The 18,165-nt window shown below is 36.9% G+C and overlaps 1 protein-coding gene across 5 annotated transcripts in view; it reads left to right on the forward strand.

The window, feature by feature from the left end:
• MAPK9 (mitogen-activated protein kinase 9) overlaps nucleotides 1-18,165 on the forward strand; it is a 52,125-nt gene that overhangs the window by 16,025 nt on the left and 17,935 nt on the right. For all 5 annotated transcript variants that reach the window (XM_081136622.1, XM_081136620.1, XM_081136621.1 and 2 more), the window contains 3 exons: nucleotides 8,599-8,728; nucleotides 11,878-11,936; nucleotides 14,404-14,542. In XM_081136622.1, coding sequence (XP_080992748.1) covers nucleotides 8,599-8,728; nucleotides 11,878-11,936; nucleotides 14,404-14,542 — 328 coding nt within the window. The remainder of the gene's footprint in view (nucleotides 1-8,598; nucleotides 8,729-11,877; nucleotides 11,937-14,403; nucleotides 14,543-18,165) is intronic.

Raw genomic sequence — 18,165 nt, forward strand, 5'->3', positions numbered from 1 at the left:
CTGTGATGAAGCTAAACACCCAGTGTTTATAGGTGGTAGCAGGGGGTTCAAGATGAAAGAGAACTCTTGGATATTGTGGTAGGGGAGTTTGTTTTCCTTAGAGACTTTGGGGTTAGAGAATCTTCGCCAGCATTTGTAACTAGTCCTCTGTTATAGAGACATGTGGTCAGGGAAGTCAGTTGTTTTCTTTGGACTAGGTGGCTGGAGGCCCTGGGAGCTAAGAGGAGGAGATGGCAGTTCAGAGCTTCCTGGGCAAACTAATATGAGAGAAGGGGCAGTTTGGAAGGAATGTCCAACTTGTGTCTAAACTAGTAGTCATCTTAACTTCCAAATGATAACACGCTGTACTGGTACTTAAATCCAATGTGCCAAGAGAAGTTATAAAGTCAATGGATGGTTCCTATTAGGACACTTTGATGTTAAAAAGTTCTAGATGATAAAACATTCTTTTGATTTAAAATCCATCTCTTACTTGGAATTGGACGGTAATTTGACACAGGTAATTCCACAAGACTGATATCAAGGACATTTAATGGAATACCTACATTAAGAGGCTGACTAGAAGTTCATAATTAATTGTAAAACAGAAGGCTGTAGGAGGGTAGGCAGTTAAAATTAATGACTTCATTACACATGACTTCACTACCAAAATCACATGCTATTTTATAAAATACTCTTTTGCAGAGATTGGTTTTGATTTTCCATTTGCATATGCCACTTCTCATCTTTATTTTTTAAAGAATGTTTAATAATGAACTTATGTATGTTCATTATGGATGTGTATTTCTTATTTAAAAATTCTAGTTTTGAAATAAAAGTTCCTGGTATGCCATTATAAACTAAATCTTCTCTGGTAAAAGCCGCGGTAGAATTATAGGATGGAAAGTTACGAATTTATAAAAAAAATTTTTAAACTGAGAGTACAGAAATAAACCCATACATCTATGGCCAAATTTTCAAAAAGGGTGCTGAGATTATTCAATGGGGAAAGAACAGTCTCTTCAAGAAATGGTGCTGGGACAACTGAATATCTACATGCGAAAGGCTGAAGCTGGACTCCTCCCTGACAGTGTGTAAAAAGTTAACTCAAAATGGGTCAGTGACCTAAATATAAGAGCTAAAACCATGAAGCTCTTAGAAGAAAACGGGGAAAACTTCATGACTTTGGATCCTTAGAAGTAACACCAAAAGTATGAGCAATAAAAGAAAAAAAAGTGGACTTCATTAAATTGTGCATCAAAGGACATTATCAAAAGAGTGAAAAAACAGCCTACAAAATGGGAGAGTATTTGCGAATAGTATATCTGATAAGAGTCTAGTATCCAGAATACATAAAGAACTTTTACAACTCAACAACAACAACAAATACAATTTAAAAAAAACAGGCAAAGGATTTGAATAGACCTTTCCCCAAAGAAGATACACAAATGCGCATGAAAAGATGCTCAGCATTAGTCACTTAGGAAATGCAATCAAAACCACAATGAGATACCACTTCACACCCAGCAGGATGACCATAATCAAAACTGAAAATAACAAATGTTGACAGGGGTGTGAAAAAATTAGAACCCTGTACATTGCTGGTGAGAATGTAAAATGGTGCAGCCACTTGTGGAAAACATTTAGAGGTTCTTCAATGGGTTAACATAGAATTACCATATGACCTGTTAAAATACTCCTAGATAAACACCCAAAAGAATTAAAAACAGATGTTTATAGCAGCACTATTTGCCATAGCCAAAAGGTAGAAATAGCCCAAATGCCCGTCAATGGATGAATGGATACACAAATTATGTAATATACATATATGGAATATTATTCATAAAAAGGAATGAAGCACTGTACATGCCACAATCTGGATGATCCCCAAAGCATGCTAAGTGAAAGAAGCCAGACACAAAAGGTAGTATATGAGTCTATTTATGTGAAATATTTGAAGTAGGTAAAACCATAGAGACAGACACAGATTGGTGGTTAAAGGGGCAAGGGGGAAGGAGGAATGGGGAGCACCTGCTTAATAGGTATGGGGGTTTCTTTTGGGATGATGAAAATCTTTTGAAATTACATAGATATGGTGATTGTACAACATTGTGAATGTACTGAATTGCCACTGAGTTGTTCACTTTAAAAATGCTTAATTTAATTCTATGTGAATCTCACCTCCATAAAAATTATTTTTTTAAAAAGTAAACTGAAAGGTGCCTTAAAATAAGGATATTTGTCATTTTTAATGGATATTTAACTCCTAATATTACAGTATTTTATATAATGATAGTTTTGTTATATTATGCATAAATATGTTGTAATTTTCTTGTAGTAGTTTAAGTTATACATTGACAGAATCATAACAGCAATTTCACTTAACTCAATATTTTTATTTAAATGATTTTATGAAAATTTTATTAGTATTTGCAGGAACATCATTCATCTCACATTCAGAAAGGTAGGAAGAAAGAAGTATGTAGAGATTACAATTTTAACACCATCCTAAATCTCATCTTTTGGAAATCCCCATTTTCATAGCCTGAGTTTTGATTCTAAGGAAAGGTCAAAAACTGTGTTTTGCTCTTTTCTGCTCAAGAAGGAAGTCCTTACTTTGAATTGATTAAGGCAGCTCTTCATGATCCCATGCATAGCTAACAGTCATGATCTTTGATGTCATTAATTCACTTAACTTTGCAACCCAAGCTAGTTATTCATTACTAAATAAAAAATTTTTGTTCTGTTTACTTTACTGGATACATGGAAAAGGGACTAGTTAGTTATCTCGATTCAGATGATTGATATTTCCTTTTAGAAATGTTTGTACAATTATCAAAATTATTCTTAGACTCCTGGGATGTTTCATCTTTTGGCCTTTTGATGAAGTGCCATCATAGAAGTTGGTCATAGATGGTTAGAGACCTGGTCTCCATGATTAATTACTTTATTGCCACTTTCTCCCAGAGCCTGTGCTGGCTCTGGGGAGCTGGGTGACTGCTCCTTGCCTGCCTTCTGGGCTTGAGGCTTTGTCGGCCTGCTGAGCTGTAGCAGTGGTAGTGCTGGGAGTGGTGGTCCTTGGATTGACAGGAGAGAAACCTTTCCCATGATACATCCCCCCACATGTCTTCTGAGGATTTTTCCTGGCTCTATTTTGCATAGCATCTTGGTTATTAGCATTATGCATGTGTGTTTTTACATTTTTTGAGAAATATAGTAGCAATAATACTTGTTTACAAAACTTGCTAATCATCTGTTTAAACCAGAGCTTTATAAAGTCTTAAGGATAGGTGTTCAGGTAAACCAGAGTGCAGGTTCTGGTAGAGGGTTGAATGGAAGAGCTGGAATTGGAATAAAATAGTTGACTCCTAATTTTGAATGTTTTTATAATTATCTTTGATTTATTGTTTCTGTGTTTTTGTTCATTAAAAATGTTAGTGAAATTAATTAGGAAATAAGTTTTAAAATGTTTATCATTTTGAAGTATTCATAAACATTGGCAAGCCATATAGTAAAATTAAGTAGTTCCAAGATTTTACAGCTCTAGGGGGGGAAATGTGTGTACATTTCTTTCATATTTAGTTTTTTCTTTTGCCTTCTAAAATTTCAAGTTATTCAACCAAAATAATAAAGGTGATTTAGGAAACAATTCTATGGAGTATTGAACTTTTTTTAAAAAAAGTGTTTAATCTTAGATCTGGCAGCTCTTGGAAGTGACAGTTAAAACCTTAATATGGAGTGGTTGGTAGAGCTCCTATTTCTTTTTGCTTCTTCTAGTTCTATGCAAGTAAGAATGTTGGCCTGTTCTTGCATTATTTCCTCTGTATTAATATAAATAAAAACATAATGTCTATAATAAAATTTCTGTGATAAAGTAAATGCATGGTATAAGGCATAGGAAGGCTGTGATTCAGGAGACTTGAGCTTTAAATCCAGCTCTGATCCTCACAGCAGTAGTTTTTGGTGACCTTGGCAAATCTTGTGTCTTTATGGGCCTTAGTAGTTTCACCTCTAAAATGAATGGTTTGAAACTTCTCGTTTAAGATGGCAGATCACACACCTAAACAAAGAGAACAAGAGGACAGTAATCAGTGGGTGAGAGCTTTTAACAAGTTTCTGAAATGTAAAAAGTAATTGGAAACTTGATGCAGATAAAACAGCAGAGGAAGTGAGAATAAGTGGATGAGACATTTGCAGTAAGGAAGAGAACCTGTCTGTAGTAGAGCACCAAGGAGGCTGTGGGTATAGTGATGACAAATACAGAAAATGAAGGTGAAATGGGTGGCTAGAAATAGGGGTGTTAATAAAAGTGTCTATGAAAGAGTTGTGTCAGTCAGCTCCCAACATACTCCCACCCCCATGTTCAGCATTTGCCCTTAGAGAGTGTGTGAGTGAAGAATTATTAGTCCAGTGTTCTTGGAAGGACAGAAGTCTAAAGCCCAGGATTTGGGGCTGTCATTCCCTTGAGGGCATTTGAAAATTCAGGAGTGGGCAATTGAGAGATCAAGTAGTGATTTGGACTGTCTGTGTGGCTTGGAGACAGGATTTGAGTGTAGGGTCCTCTAAAGGGGTCTAGTGAACTTCCTTTGCTTTGAATTGAAACCAGTAAAGGGCTGCATCCTAGAAGTAAGAATGAACCAGAAAGAAAGAAGCCATTGCAGGTACTGCCACGCAGGTTCAAATCATCTCATTTGAAAACTTGAGCTTGAGGTGAACCCAAATTGCTAGTGCCCCCAGGTACCCAGCAGAAGTAAGTGTAAATTCTCTCTGGAGGAAGATATTGCATATCAAATTATTTCTAGATGGCAAACCGTTTTCTAAGTGAGAGCTCCAGCACACAATCAAAAATAACTAGAAAAGGAGATTAGACAACAGCAGAAAAAAGAAACACATCCACAGGGGATATTGGCATTATTGGATCCAAACTTAAAAATAGCTATGATGTTATGTTCAGGATAGTAAAAGGCAAGATGAAAAATTTTGGGTGGAAAACTTAAAACTAATTAGGAGTTCTAGAACTGTAAGATATAGTAATAGAATTACGAAGTTAATGGATGGATTTAACAGCATATTAGATATAACTGAAGAGAAATAGGTTAGGAAAAAAATAGTGAAGCCTGGAGAGACAAAAGGGTAGAAAAATACAGAAGAGAAGATGTATTAGTTCTCTCTTGCTACATAACAGATTACCACAAACTTGTGGTTTAAAACAACACCCATTTATAATCTTAGTTCTATAGATCAGAATTCTGAGTGGGCTTGCCCAGGTTCTCTGCTCAGATCACAAAAGCTGAAATCAAGGTGTTGGCTGTAATCTGGAGGCTCTAGGGAAGAATCTGCTTCCAGGTGCTTTCAAGTTAACTTATTGGCAGAATCAGTTTCTTTCAGCTGTAGGTCTGAGGTTCCCATTCCCTTGCTGTCTGTCTGCCAGAGGCCACTCTGCTCCTAGAGACTCCCATATTCCTTCTCATGCAACCCTCCATCTTAAAGGTAGCAGTGTCACATCTAGTCCTTCTCAGGATCCAAATCTCTGATCCCTCTTCCCACCAGCCAGAGTAAACTCTGTGTCTAAAGAGCTCTTGTGATTAGATTAGCCCCATCTCCCTTTTGTTAAATTAATGAGCATATTTAGCTCCATTGCAGGACACAAGGTCAATATACATAATAATAATAATAATAATAATAATAATAATAAAATGCCTAGAAATTGGTAGAACAAACCACTTTGAAAAATAGCTTGGTGTTATCTACTAAAATAAAATATATTCAGTCCCACTGTTAGCTATCTATTCTTCAGAAATGCATATATAGGGGACCCAGAGCCATGTGTGAGAATGTTTATAACTTGTTTGTAATTGCTTGCAAACTGAAAACAAAATTATGTCATATAGTCATGTAAAGGAATATTATAGCAATAGCACAGAATGAATTATAGTGATGCAAAGCAACAATGAATGGATGAATCTCACAAATATAATGTTGAGTGAAAGAAGGCAGACACAGATTCTTTCAAAATCTAGGCAAAAATAAACCATGGGGTACGCCTTGAAGATGCATGTTTAGCTGGTAAAAGCAAGGAAGTGATTGTCATAAAAGTCAGAAGCAGTTAAGGGGGACAGGAGGGACAGTGATTAGTAGGAGGTGTGGGGCACTTTGGGAATACTGGCAAGCTCTTTGTGATAAATCATTGGGTTGAGGAACAAAAAAGGAAGCAAAGGAAGGACTATCAGACAGGCATAAGCCTTGTCTCCAACAGCACTCAACATTGGAAATCAGGGCAATTCCAAGAGAACATTGATTTTGGATTTAGAAGACAAACTATCAAGTGTGGGGGCAAAGGAAGATTATTTATCTCCTATACACTTTTTCTGAGGAAATTTCTTGAGAATCTATTCCAAAAAAGAATACAAGAATGTGTAACACAAGAAACAGTGGAGGTCAGTGAAAAGAAGTCCCAGGGTGATAGCTGTGCAGCAGGCCTTGAAAGAAACTCCCAAGAAAATGTTTTCTGAAAGAATGGAATAGATTCCACGCAATAGATAATGTGAGCAAGGAGGTAGGAAGTACTGGTGATAGGCTTAAATAGGTATATTTTTCTTCTCTTAATAACAAAAAAGTGTATTAGAAATTTACAGTGGAAAAGCTAGAAAAATTCATGGTCTTAAGCATAAAACAAATTTGAAAGGACATGATGTTTGAGCAATTGATGGAATGTAAGAAAAGAGAATCCATTTGACCTTGATGCTGGAAACAATCCCACTCATTTATAAACAGCAGCAAATCATGTGATCTTTAGAAAATGAAATGTAATCCCAGTTCTGCAATCTATATGTATATACTCTGTGTCTTGATTTTTAACTTTAGTCGCATCCTAAGTAAGAAACACAGAAGACTTAGTTATAGAGATCAAATAGTTGTATTATTAGGCTTGACCATGTCGACAGAAGTTTGGAGGGAAGAGAGGAGAGAGCTGGAGGAAAAAGGACATGGAATATAATAGTCTCATTTTACATACTGGGGAGTCAAGAGGGCCCTTTAGAAGTTGATGGAACAGAAGTTTGGACATGTTATTTAAGGTTACAAGGGTAACCAAGGGAGAGTTAAAAATAACATGAGAGCAAAAAACTGGGAGGAGTTGAGGTTTCTGGTAAGTGACTAAATTCTCAGTTTTTATAATGGGGAATGAATAATAATTTCTAAAGTTGATAAATGCGGAAATAGTGATAAAAGTATGTTCTTTGGAGTTGAGAAGTAACTGCAAGAAGTAAAACCAGGAAGGTAGTCACTCCTGGAGTGGGAAGTATGTCTCTGCTGAGAGGCTCAGAATTGGTCCATTTGGCTCAATTTGGACAAAAACTGTTGAAGCCAAAAAAGATGTGTCTGTTTTTCACATTCCTGAGACTGAGAAATATATATAGGTACAAATACACATGTGTGTACGAGTACATTAACTAATGACTTGTTTCACAAATAGATTTCTCTTTAACATTTTATAATTTATATGAATGGTGCATTTACATATGGGCATGTGTATTTACATATGTGTAAACATGTACACATAATGTGAACTGAATTAGAGAAAAAATAATTCCAAAGTGTCATGAAGTTTCTAACCATTCTTAACCAAATGCTGCAGTGGACAGCTTTCAATTTAAAAACAGGTTGAATTAAGTTAGGGTCGTTAGGCAAAAAACATTATTCATAGAAGTAAATAAGTGTAAGCCATGTTATAAACTGGATAGGATAAAGAAATAGAAACAGTATTTTAAGTAGTGCTTGGGTTCAGGCGGTGTTTAACAGCTGTTAGCCCCTGGTGGGTAGCCAAAAGGTAGCAACACGAATGTTACTATTAGTACTTGTTTGAAATTAGTTCAAAATGTGCAATCAGGCTACTCATTTTATTCTATTTTCTGAAAGAAAATGAACTTTAAATTACAGCTGGGAACTTGAGATGCTGGAAACACAGGCTCTAGAAGATTCTGTTCTTACTATACTAGTATGAGGCAGTGTTTCTAGTAGAATTTTATGTATAGCAGTTTGCTTACATTATGGATTTTATGTCTTGGGGATTTACCATGAGCTGAGATTTTGGCTTGTTTTCTTTTTAGATTCTTTTGTCTGCGAAAAACACAATCAAAACTCAGATTTATTATATTCTTCCATGAGCTCAACCATTTCCTCCACTGTGATACGCCAAAATATATTTTATTCTGTGATAACTAGTGGCTTTTTTCCCCAACTTACTGGCATATTTAAACTGAAATTTTCATTTATTGACCGGTGTTACATGCTCTATATTAAATTACTTGATTCTGAATATAATAATCTCAACTAATATAATGAGAAGTCAACATGCAAAGGATTGCTAAACCCCATCTTAACTCTAGCTGCTGTGTCTGTGCCTCTGTAGAGGAGTTAGTCCATCCTGCAACCTCAGCCAGCTCACCTGGTTTTTCATGTGTACAAGTTCCTCAAGTGGAAACGAGCAGAAAGATTTTTCCTTGTTTGTTACTCATTAAAAAAGATCATACTTTGACTATACATTCTACATTTCTATATTCTCCAAAATCATTCTAATGGATTGCTTATTATATTGCTTATTATATTTCCTAATTTTAGTGCTGCTTTTGATACGGTTCTTGGGATAAATGTTGCAGTCAAGAAACTAAGCCGGCCTTTTCAAAATCAAACTCATGCAAAGAGAGCTTATCGTGAACTCGTGCTCCTAAAATGTGTCAATCATAAAAATGTGAGTTATGTCTCTGCTTCAGTATACTTGAATGTTGTCAGCCATATGATAATCTTGTGGGTCACATTGAGTAAAGACCTAGGGTAACCTAATGGTTAAAATAACTATGTAAGTGGTTATATTTTATTGATAAAATTCTTCTCAACATTGGAGAAATTGAAGTCAGCAAGAGGCATCATGGTCCCTAGGAATTTAGGTCACTCAGCAGGGATAGGAATGTCAGTTAACCCTGTAGCCATTTGGTTTTCACTATTTCTGTTTCTATAAGATGATATCAGTATGACCTAGCAAATTGAGGAACAACTAAATATTTTTAAGAAAAACATTGTTCTATAAATAATTTTTTACTTAATAATACAGACATTTCAGTTTTAAATAAATGTTATTAGATGATGTTATATTCAAGATAGGCATGCTCGGCATCTCCATAGAAATCAAAGCATTGTAAATTTTAAGGAGAAAAGGTGTCTTTAGAAACTTAAGGTGGGGGTGGAGGAGTGGGCAGGGAGAGATTAATCAGAGAACTTACATGTTTATAAGCATAACCTATGGACACAGACATTTGTCTGGGGAAGGCCTAGGGTGGGGTGGATGAGGGGTGGAGGGGATCAGTGGGGGTAAAAAGGGGACATCTGTAATATTTTCAACAATAAAGATAAAGAAACTTAAAAAAAAAAAAGGTACTCAGGCATATTTTATGTTCCGTTACTGGTCTCTGGCATTCTTTTGCAACCTTATCTCATTCTAAAATCATAAAATGTTAAGTCTGAAAGGGCCTTTGGAGATCCCCCCCATGTGACCTCTTTTTGTAGGGGGGGGGGTGATTGAAATTACGCTTAATTCTATATGGCTCCCTTTGTTTTTAACATTTATGCTGGGTCTTTCTGGTGTACACAACTAAGATAGGTTTTCTTCTGAGTCTGTACTTTAACTTTGTTTTTAATTTTTTGATGCATGCTTTAATTTACTTATTTATTTTTAAAAATTGTTTTCAGGTTACAAAAAATATGGTTATTATTTTTAAAAATTTAAACAATGTAAATAAGAAAGCAAAAATCCTTGACTCCCGCCACCCACAGATCATTATCATTAACATTTTGGTGAGCATCCATGAGGATATATGAACATACACACACACATAAACAAGATCAGCTATGTTATACATCCTGCTTTTTTCTATCTTAGAATGTTGCTAGATCTCATATACATTAAGGAACATAGATATAAATCATTTTTAAAATGGCCGCATAGTACAAATGTACAACAGTTTATTTAACCAATCACCTATTATTGGATACTTAGGTGATCTCCAGTTTTTCCCTGTTACAAACAGTATTACAATGAACATCCTTATACATGCATCTCTGCACACTTGTCCAGCTGAATTTCTTGGCCAAGATTGTTGGGTCAAAGAGAGAATGCACACTTCTGATTTTAATACTTGCTGACAAATTGACCTCATGGAAGACTGTCAGTTTTACACTTTCATTAAGAGTTTCTGAGCCTGACTGGTGTGGCTCAGTGGTTGAGCATCCACCTGTGAACCAGGAGATCATGGTTCAATTCCTGGCCCCAGGTTTTGGGAAGTCCCCAGTAGGGGGCATGCAGGAGGCAGCTAATCAATGACTCTCATCATTGATGTTTCTGTCTTTCCCTCTCCCTTCCTCTCTCTGAAATCAATAAGAACATATTTTTTTTTAAGAGTTCTGAGAATGTCTCTATTTCAAAATTCCCCCACACTATGTACTGTTGATCTTTTGTTTTACTTTACCAGATGTCAAATGAAATGTTTTTTATTTGTGAGGTTTAATTTCTTTTCATATCTCCATTAGCCATTTCTTTTTATTTCTTGAGAATTTGTATTCCATGGCCTTTGTCTATTTGTTCTTGAACTGTTGGTCTCTTCCATATGCATTTACAGAAGATCTTTGTATATCAAAGCTATCAGTCCTCACTTCTTTTCCACGTGACCTTATTTAGGTTGTTTTTGCCCTATTGATTTTACTTTTGTTGGGTTGATTTTGGTTTTGGTTTAATGGAATAAAATCTCCTAGGTTTCCTGTCATGCTTAGAAAAGGCTTTTCTACACCTCATTATATAAATGTTTGTCCATATTTTAATGTTTTATGGTTTCGTGTTTTAGATTTAAATCTTTGTTCCGTTCCAAGTTTATCTTGGTGTAAATAAAGATTTAAGTGTAGATCCAGTTTTGTTTTTTCCTTGGCTAGCCAGCCGCCCAAATTCTATATGCTGAATAATTTTTCTTTCCCTCAGTCATTTGAAATGATTGAGGATGTGTGTTTAATGCCCAAGCAGCGTTAGACTGCCAGGACCAAAGCCTACAGTGAGGTCCATTCTAGAACCCTCTTTAAGTAAATATATAATGCTATGAGGCATTTCATCTTTATCATACCAAAAATGCAAGCTTAACCTTCATATGTCAAAACTTTTTAGAAATTTGCACATAGTATTTAAGTTTAACTTTAAAAAATGGTGGAAGTGGGCTGACTGGAGCTAAACTTCAGGACTGGATGAGCCAAGCAGTTACAAGACACAAAGAAGTAAAAAAACTGATGGATGAAATAATTAAGAGTATGAAACCCAAATAACCACATTTTCAAAATATATTTATAAAAACTGTATTTGTTACAGTGTGCACAAATCTTTTATATTAAATAAATAACAAATTACATTCTTCCAAAAAAAAAAGTTTAACTTAAATACTAAATAACATTAGTATTAAACATTACTAATTAAGAAAATGGGATAGTAATATTCAACTATTTTTACCTAGATGGTTATCATCTCCAATATGTTATTTAAGTTAATATATTCCTTTATTTAATGTTTTTCTGCCCATAATTTCTACTTTTTTATGTTCAGAGTTAGAAGACATTAAGTGTTAGAATTCTTTAATAATAAATTATTAGGGACACACAAAAGTGATTTTATTAAAAGTACATCTTATTTCCAAGGTGAGAATCCTAATCATTTAACTTTTTTCAAATAGCATATAATATGTTTTTGGTAAAAGCAATAACAATAATAATAAATACTGAGCTCTGCTTTGATTTTTTTCCATTTTTGATATGTTAAATTTAATTTTTGTCATCTGAAATGCTGATGTTTAAATAATTTTCTCTTTTCAGATAATTAGTTTGTTAAATGTGTTTACACCACAAAAAACTCTAGAAGAATTTCAAGATGTGTAAGTATCATTTTTATTCAGTAATGTACTATATATCAAAGACTGAATATTTAGAAAAGAAAGTAGCTGCTTTTTTTACTTAGGAAAGTAACTGCTTTTTTTTTTATATACTTAGGATAACAATACATGTTCAATGATATCTTAGCTTTTCTCTATGGAAGATAAATATTAAGGAAATGGGATAGTAGTATTCAACTATTTTTACCTAGATGGTTATCATCTCCATCTTCAGAGCAGGCAGTGACCATTAATGCCACTAATTTGCTTTACTGAAATATAAAACATTTTTCTCCAGTCCCCTGAAAGCCAGGATTATGGGGTTCAGGTGTTTACAATTATTATTTGAAATGGTTAAGTCATTAAATATATGTTTCCAAAATGTGAAATAGAAGTATCTTACTAACAGTGAAATGGAATATTAATTTATCATATTGAGACACAATGCCCAACTTTATCCTAAATTTATTGTTGTATTCATTAATTTAACAAATATTTCATGGCCATTCCTGTGCTCAGCACTCTCTTGGGCTTGGCATACTTTAGTGAACAAAACAAAGATCCCTCTTATTACTTAAGAATTGCTGGTGGTCATCCTCCTTCTTAGAGCTTGCAGGAAAGCTAGAGAAGAGAGATGATCCACCTAAGAAATAATGAAATGATGTCATTCATTAGGACGTGGCAAGTGCTGTGGAAGAAGTGGAGCTGGGTGAGGGGATCGGAGTTCTGGGGCTTAGGAGTCAGGTTGCAGTTTTAAGTAGGGTGGTTGGGGTTGGGGAAAGATCCTGGATTGGTGACGTTTGAAGAAAGCCTTGAAGGAGGTAAGGAGGCTAGTCCTGCATATATTTGTAGAGGACTGAATTGAAATTTAAGAAACAGGCAGTGCAAAGGAGCGGAAGTGGGAGCATGTGTGGTGTGTTCTAAGAACAGCAAGACGCCAGTGTGGTTGGAGCTCAGGGAACAGAGTAGAGAGGAAGAGAAGGGATAGGAACAGACACTGTTGGGCCTCTAGGCTATTGGAAGGATTTCCTTTTATTCTAAGGCAATTCAGTAAGACTTTCAGCAGAGGAGTGAGCTTACCTAACTTTCATTTTAAAAGAACAACTTTGGTTTCTGGGTTGAGAATCCATCATAAGGTGTGGGAACACAGAAGACCAGTTGGGAGGTGATTACACCAATTCAGGTGAGAGATCATGGTGGATTCACTTAGACCAGAAGCGTAATAGTGAGGATAAAGGGATGAGACTGGATGCTGAAACTGTCCTCAAGGTAGAACCAGAGTGTTCACCCTTAGAGAGGATGTGTGGTGTGAGAGCAAGAGGAGTCGAGGGTGACGCCTAGAATTTTGGCCTGATCGCCTGAAGGTTGAAAGTGCTCTCAACTGAGATGAGGAAGGCTGCAGGAAGAGCATTTTGGAGGTAGGGTGGAATCAGGAGCTCAGTTTTGGACATGGCTTTGAGATGTCTGTTGGACAACCAAATGGAACTGTGAAGTGGGAAGTTAGATAAATGAGCCTGGAGAGAGGTCTTGTTGAAGGTATGAATTTTTAGTTGATGGTCTATAGATAGTATTTAAAACCTTGAGATCAGAGACCAGAGAAGATCACCATGACTGTAACAGAGACAAGAAGGCCAAGGACTGAGCAGTGGCACTCCAAAAGTAAGACTTTGGGGAGAGGAGAAGGGTGCTGTCAACCAGAATTTAGCAACATGGAAGTCATTGGGGGTCTTGAGGACAGTTTCAGCAGAGTGATGAAGGCAAAAGCCTGATCAAAGTGGGATTAAGAAAAAATGGGAGAAGAATTGGAAATGGTGAGTATAGACACCTCTTTGAGGAGTTTTGCTTACAAAGGGAATAAAAACAGGCAATATCTGCTGAGGGAAGTAAGGTGAAGTTATTTTTATTTTAAAATATTCTCAATTATGGATGACATACAATATTATATTAGTTTCAGGTGTACAACACAGTGATTAGATATTTATATGCCTTATGAAGTAATGATCCCAATTAAGTCTAGTACCCACCTGGCACCCTATGTAGTTGTTACAATATTGTTGACTATATTCCTTTTACATCCCCGAGGATAAAGTTTTCTTAAGATGAGAAAAATAACACCATGGCTTCTAGACTGGTAAGAATGATTCAATAGCAAAAATTTAAGATGTAGGAGAATTTGAATGTTTGAGATTCTATTTACTCTGATATAGAAATTGTTTTATTTTTAACTTGAAAGCATTGCATTGTTAGTTGTTGTTTTTAAAAAAAAAAACTTTTACAAAGTTCCATTATACATTTGCTTCTTTTCAAGATACCTTATAAAATGTTTAGAGAAAACAAGTTATCGTTTTACTTTAGCCAGTACATTGACTAGGTAGTAAGTTATTACTGTTCCATAAAAATTCTGGTCTAATAGCTATAAGGAATTTTGGATGATTTTCATGTGTACATGGCTGGTCTTTTTTCCCCTCAGGTATTTGGTTATGGAATTAATGGATGCTAACTTATGTCAGGTTATTCATATGGAGTTGGACCATGAGAGGATGTCCTATCTTCTTTACCAGATGCTCTGTGGCATTAAACACCTTCATTCGGCCGGTATCATTCATCGAGTAAGTAGTGATGGCATATTAATTTTACTTTTAAAATCATAATCATTTTGTTGCCAGAATCCTCCAGATACAAAAGAACTTAATAGTTTTTAAAAATTTGTCAGTATTAAAAATACAAATAAACTATGGGATTGTGTTGTTTCCAAACATTGTTGATATCAGAAGACATCTATGGAGCACCCGGTTGGCCTGGGCCCCTGTGAGCCACCCTGAATGCTGGCCAGAGCCAGGTGCTCAGCTTGATATTGAAGAAGAACAGGACAAAGAACTCCCAAATACTATTTATCCATAGTCACCTCTTGTTAATATTTTTGCCACATTTGAAATCCCATTTTTAATGAATCAAGGGATTAGATTTGGGGTAGGGAAAATTTAGGGACCAAGTAGTAAATGATATAATTGTTTGAGAAATCTTACATAAATTATGACCTAAACATTCGTTTCTTCTGTTGTATAACCCTGTCACTCCAGCATCCTGTCACCTCTGGTGAGAGCTTTTGGAATGGCCTTGATTGGGCCTCATGACTGGATTAAGACTGGGATTTGAATGACAGAGTTTCCTGTACTATTTGAAAGATACAATGTAACTCTCTAAGCTAGTTTTGAGGTTTTTGGTTTTTTTATTTGGACTGCCGTGTTAGCAGAACATCATAATTGAATGTTTTGAAACAACTAAAATGTGAGTGAGATTAGAGGCAGAAATAATGTAATTTTAATGGAATCATTCATAGCATTCTCTAAATTATTACCATACAAATTTTGTTCACAGACTGTCTTTAGATACTATGTTTTAAATCAGTGCATTTTTACACATTGAATAAATTGCAGTTAATTTTTTTTTAAAATATATCTTTATTGACTTCAGAGAGAGGAAAGGAGAGGGAGAGAGAGAGCTAGAAACATCAGTGATGAGAGAGTCATTGATCGGCTGCAGCCCGCAACCGGGGCACGTGCCCTGACCGGGAATTGAACCCTGATCGCCTGGATCTTAGGTCGAACGCTCAGCTGCTGAGCCACGCCCGGCCGGGCTAGATACTATGTTTTAGCATCAAGAAGTTACCATTTCTTGGAACTAAATCAGTATGGGGAGGAAGATTGTGAGACAAGAACAATGCAACCTATTCATACAGAGAAAAGTAGATTTTTCAATGGTGTAGTAGGTTCATTAGGTGCCAGGAAAGGTGAGCTCCATCACAGCTGCTGAATGGAGGTCTCTGTGGCGACAGAACCCACCAACCCAGAGTGGGCCCAGCCCTTGCCCCTGTCATGAGCCTCAGGTCTGCAACCTGAGGCCAGGAGGTAGGAGGCATCCCTGGTCCTCCCAGGGCCTGTGTCCAGGCCCGACTTGCTGGCTGATGAGCACTTGGCTCCTGACCAGTGAGCTGTTATGTAAAATACAGCCTTTGCTGCCACCAAGTGTTCAGTTAAAATAATATGAATTCTATTGACGAATTTGCTTTAAAAATAATAACTTTTTAAAATAAGAAATGAAGATTTCCTGCCCTGGCCGGTGTGGCTCAGTGGTTAGAGTGTTGCCCCACACACTGAACGATCTCGGGTTCAATTCCCTGTCAAGGGCACATACCTGGGTTGCGGTTCACTCCCTGCCTCCAGTCCAGGCACGTTCAGGAGGCAGCCAATTGATGTGTCTCTCTCACATTGATGTTTCTCTTTCTTTCTCTCCCCACCTACTCTCTCTGAAAAGCAATGGAAAAAATATCCTCACGTGAAGATTAAAAAAAAAGATTTCCCAACATACCATTCTATTTCTCTTCCTAAAATTTTCACAGACCTTTATATGAATTCAAGCACTCTTAATCTCTCTTAAATACATTTTGTGTTAAGTTCATGCTTTAGGATTAGTGCCCAGATTATGTTAAGCCATATTAACTTTGTAAAGGGACACGGTTTGCCTTGTTCGTTTCTTCCCTCTTGAGCCCGGAGATTCATGGGAAAGCAATCTCATTTGGGTCTGGGAACCTGGTAAGAGCTGCAGCCAGCGTGCCTGTGTTAGGGGACATTCAAACCCTGTGGCTTGGGCCCGCTGCTGCTGAGCAGAGGTCAGATATGGTCCAAAGAAATGTTTGCTTTGCCCAGCATGGTGTTCAGAAACCTGAGGAGGCCCAAGCAGATGATTCTATGTGCCACCTCTCTGTCCTGTTCAAACCTTCTCAAGCCTGCCAGGCTCCCAGCCTGTAAAAATGCCACATGCTCATTGTGGGAAAGGCAGATAAAGGAAAAGTAAAAGGCCCTGTGTGCCCACCTCACCCTCCCCTCCCCATCCTGAGAGATGAGGAAGTGCGGTTAACACATAGTATGTGAGCCTTTAGTTTGTGAGCCCTCCCGGTCCTTTTCCCTGTGTACGGTATCATGTACATAGATACACACTTTCAATTTTGCTCATTAGGATGGTTTTATACTATGCGTAAAATTTTAATTATTTACAAATAAAACACTAATAATCCCACCACTTTTTACTTTATATAATTAAAAAAATTAAAAGAAATGAGAGTCCCTCAGCCCTCCACTGTCACCTGGAGGTGGCCGGTGAGCCAGTTGGGGTGTTTCTTTCCTCATTTTATACTGACACGGACTTTCTACTTAAGCTGATACCAACATATCTGTTTATACTTGTGTCCTTTTTAACAATTATGTACGAGATCATCTCATACATTATTGTCCTGCAACTTGCTGAATGAGCTGGTTGATTGTTTTTTATTTTAATCAAGGATTAAATAGTTCTACAAATATTTACTAAAAAAGCAGAGTCCCCAACTCCTCCCTCTTATTTCTCTCTCCCCAGAAGCAAACTCTTTTAGTTCTTTTAGTGTTAATTTCCATATCTTGAAATAATATGAGATCTCTGTTCATTCACCTTTTTTAATTTGGAGCCTAAGGTACTGACTTAGCTTTCTTTCACCAACCATGACCCTCACCTATCCTATTCCCCCACCTCCCAATTACAATGTAATTAAATTTGGATCAGTATCTGTATTGTGTTTTACATCATCATGACCAGTGCTTTTCACAAGCTGGGCTTCTCACCAGCGGGTCTGTTGGTATTGAATCTGAAGCCCATGCCTGGAAAGTTGGTTTCAGTTTTTCTAGGTAAGAAGCCAGTGGAGTGAGGAGGAGCAGAAGTCTCTCTTTTCTGGGAGGTCAACTTTTTCCTTCAAAAAAGTTCCCTGTGTTTCCTTCCGGCATCACCTGCCATCCCCAGTACCTGCTGGTTGCTTCCTGAGCTATTCCTGGGTGTTGGTCCAGATTATCACCCTGTGGGCTCCTCATATTCCCCTGGTCGCTGCCAAGGGAGGCCACAATTTCTTAGACATCCCTTCACTCTGGGGTCAGGCCTCCAAATTCAGGTGTCATTTGTATTTTGACATGTGTTCCTTATTTTTCTTGTTTTGGATGGCTTTTAAGATTTAAAGAGGCAGATCTGTCTTTATTCTGCTACCTTGAAACTGCAAGTCCAGTTCTTGGAAAGCTGCCCCTGGTTGTGTATGGAGCTGATGGGAGGGTGGCTGGCTGTGGATGTGGGGCGCCCTCCAGGGCCTGGGACCTCTTTAACCCCTTCCGACTGTCCGCACCATCTGCATTTTATCATTTTCCAGCAGATGGCA

Source organism: Miniopterus schreibersii, assembly GCF_964146895.1.
Source record: "Miniopterus schreibersii genome assembly, chromosome: 4".
Lineage (NCBI taxonomy): Eukaryota > Metazoa > Chordata > Mammalia > Chiroptera > Miniopteridae > Miniopterus > Miniopterus schreibersii.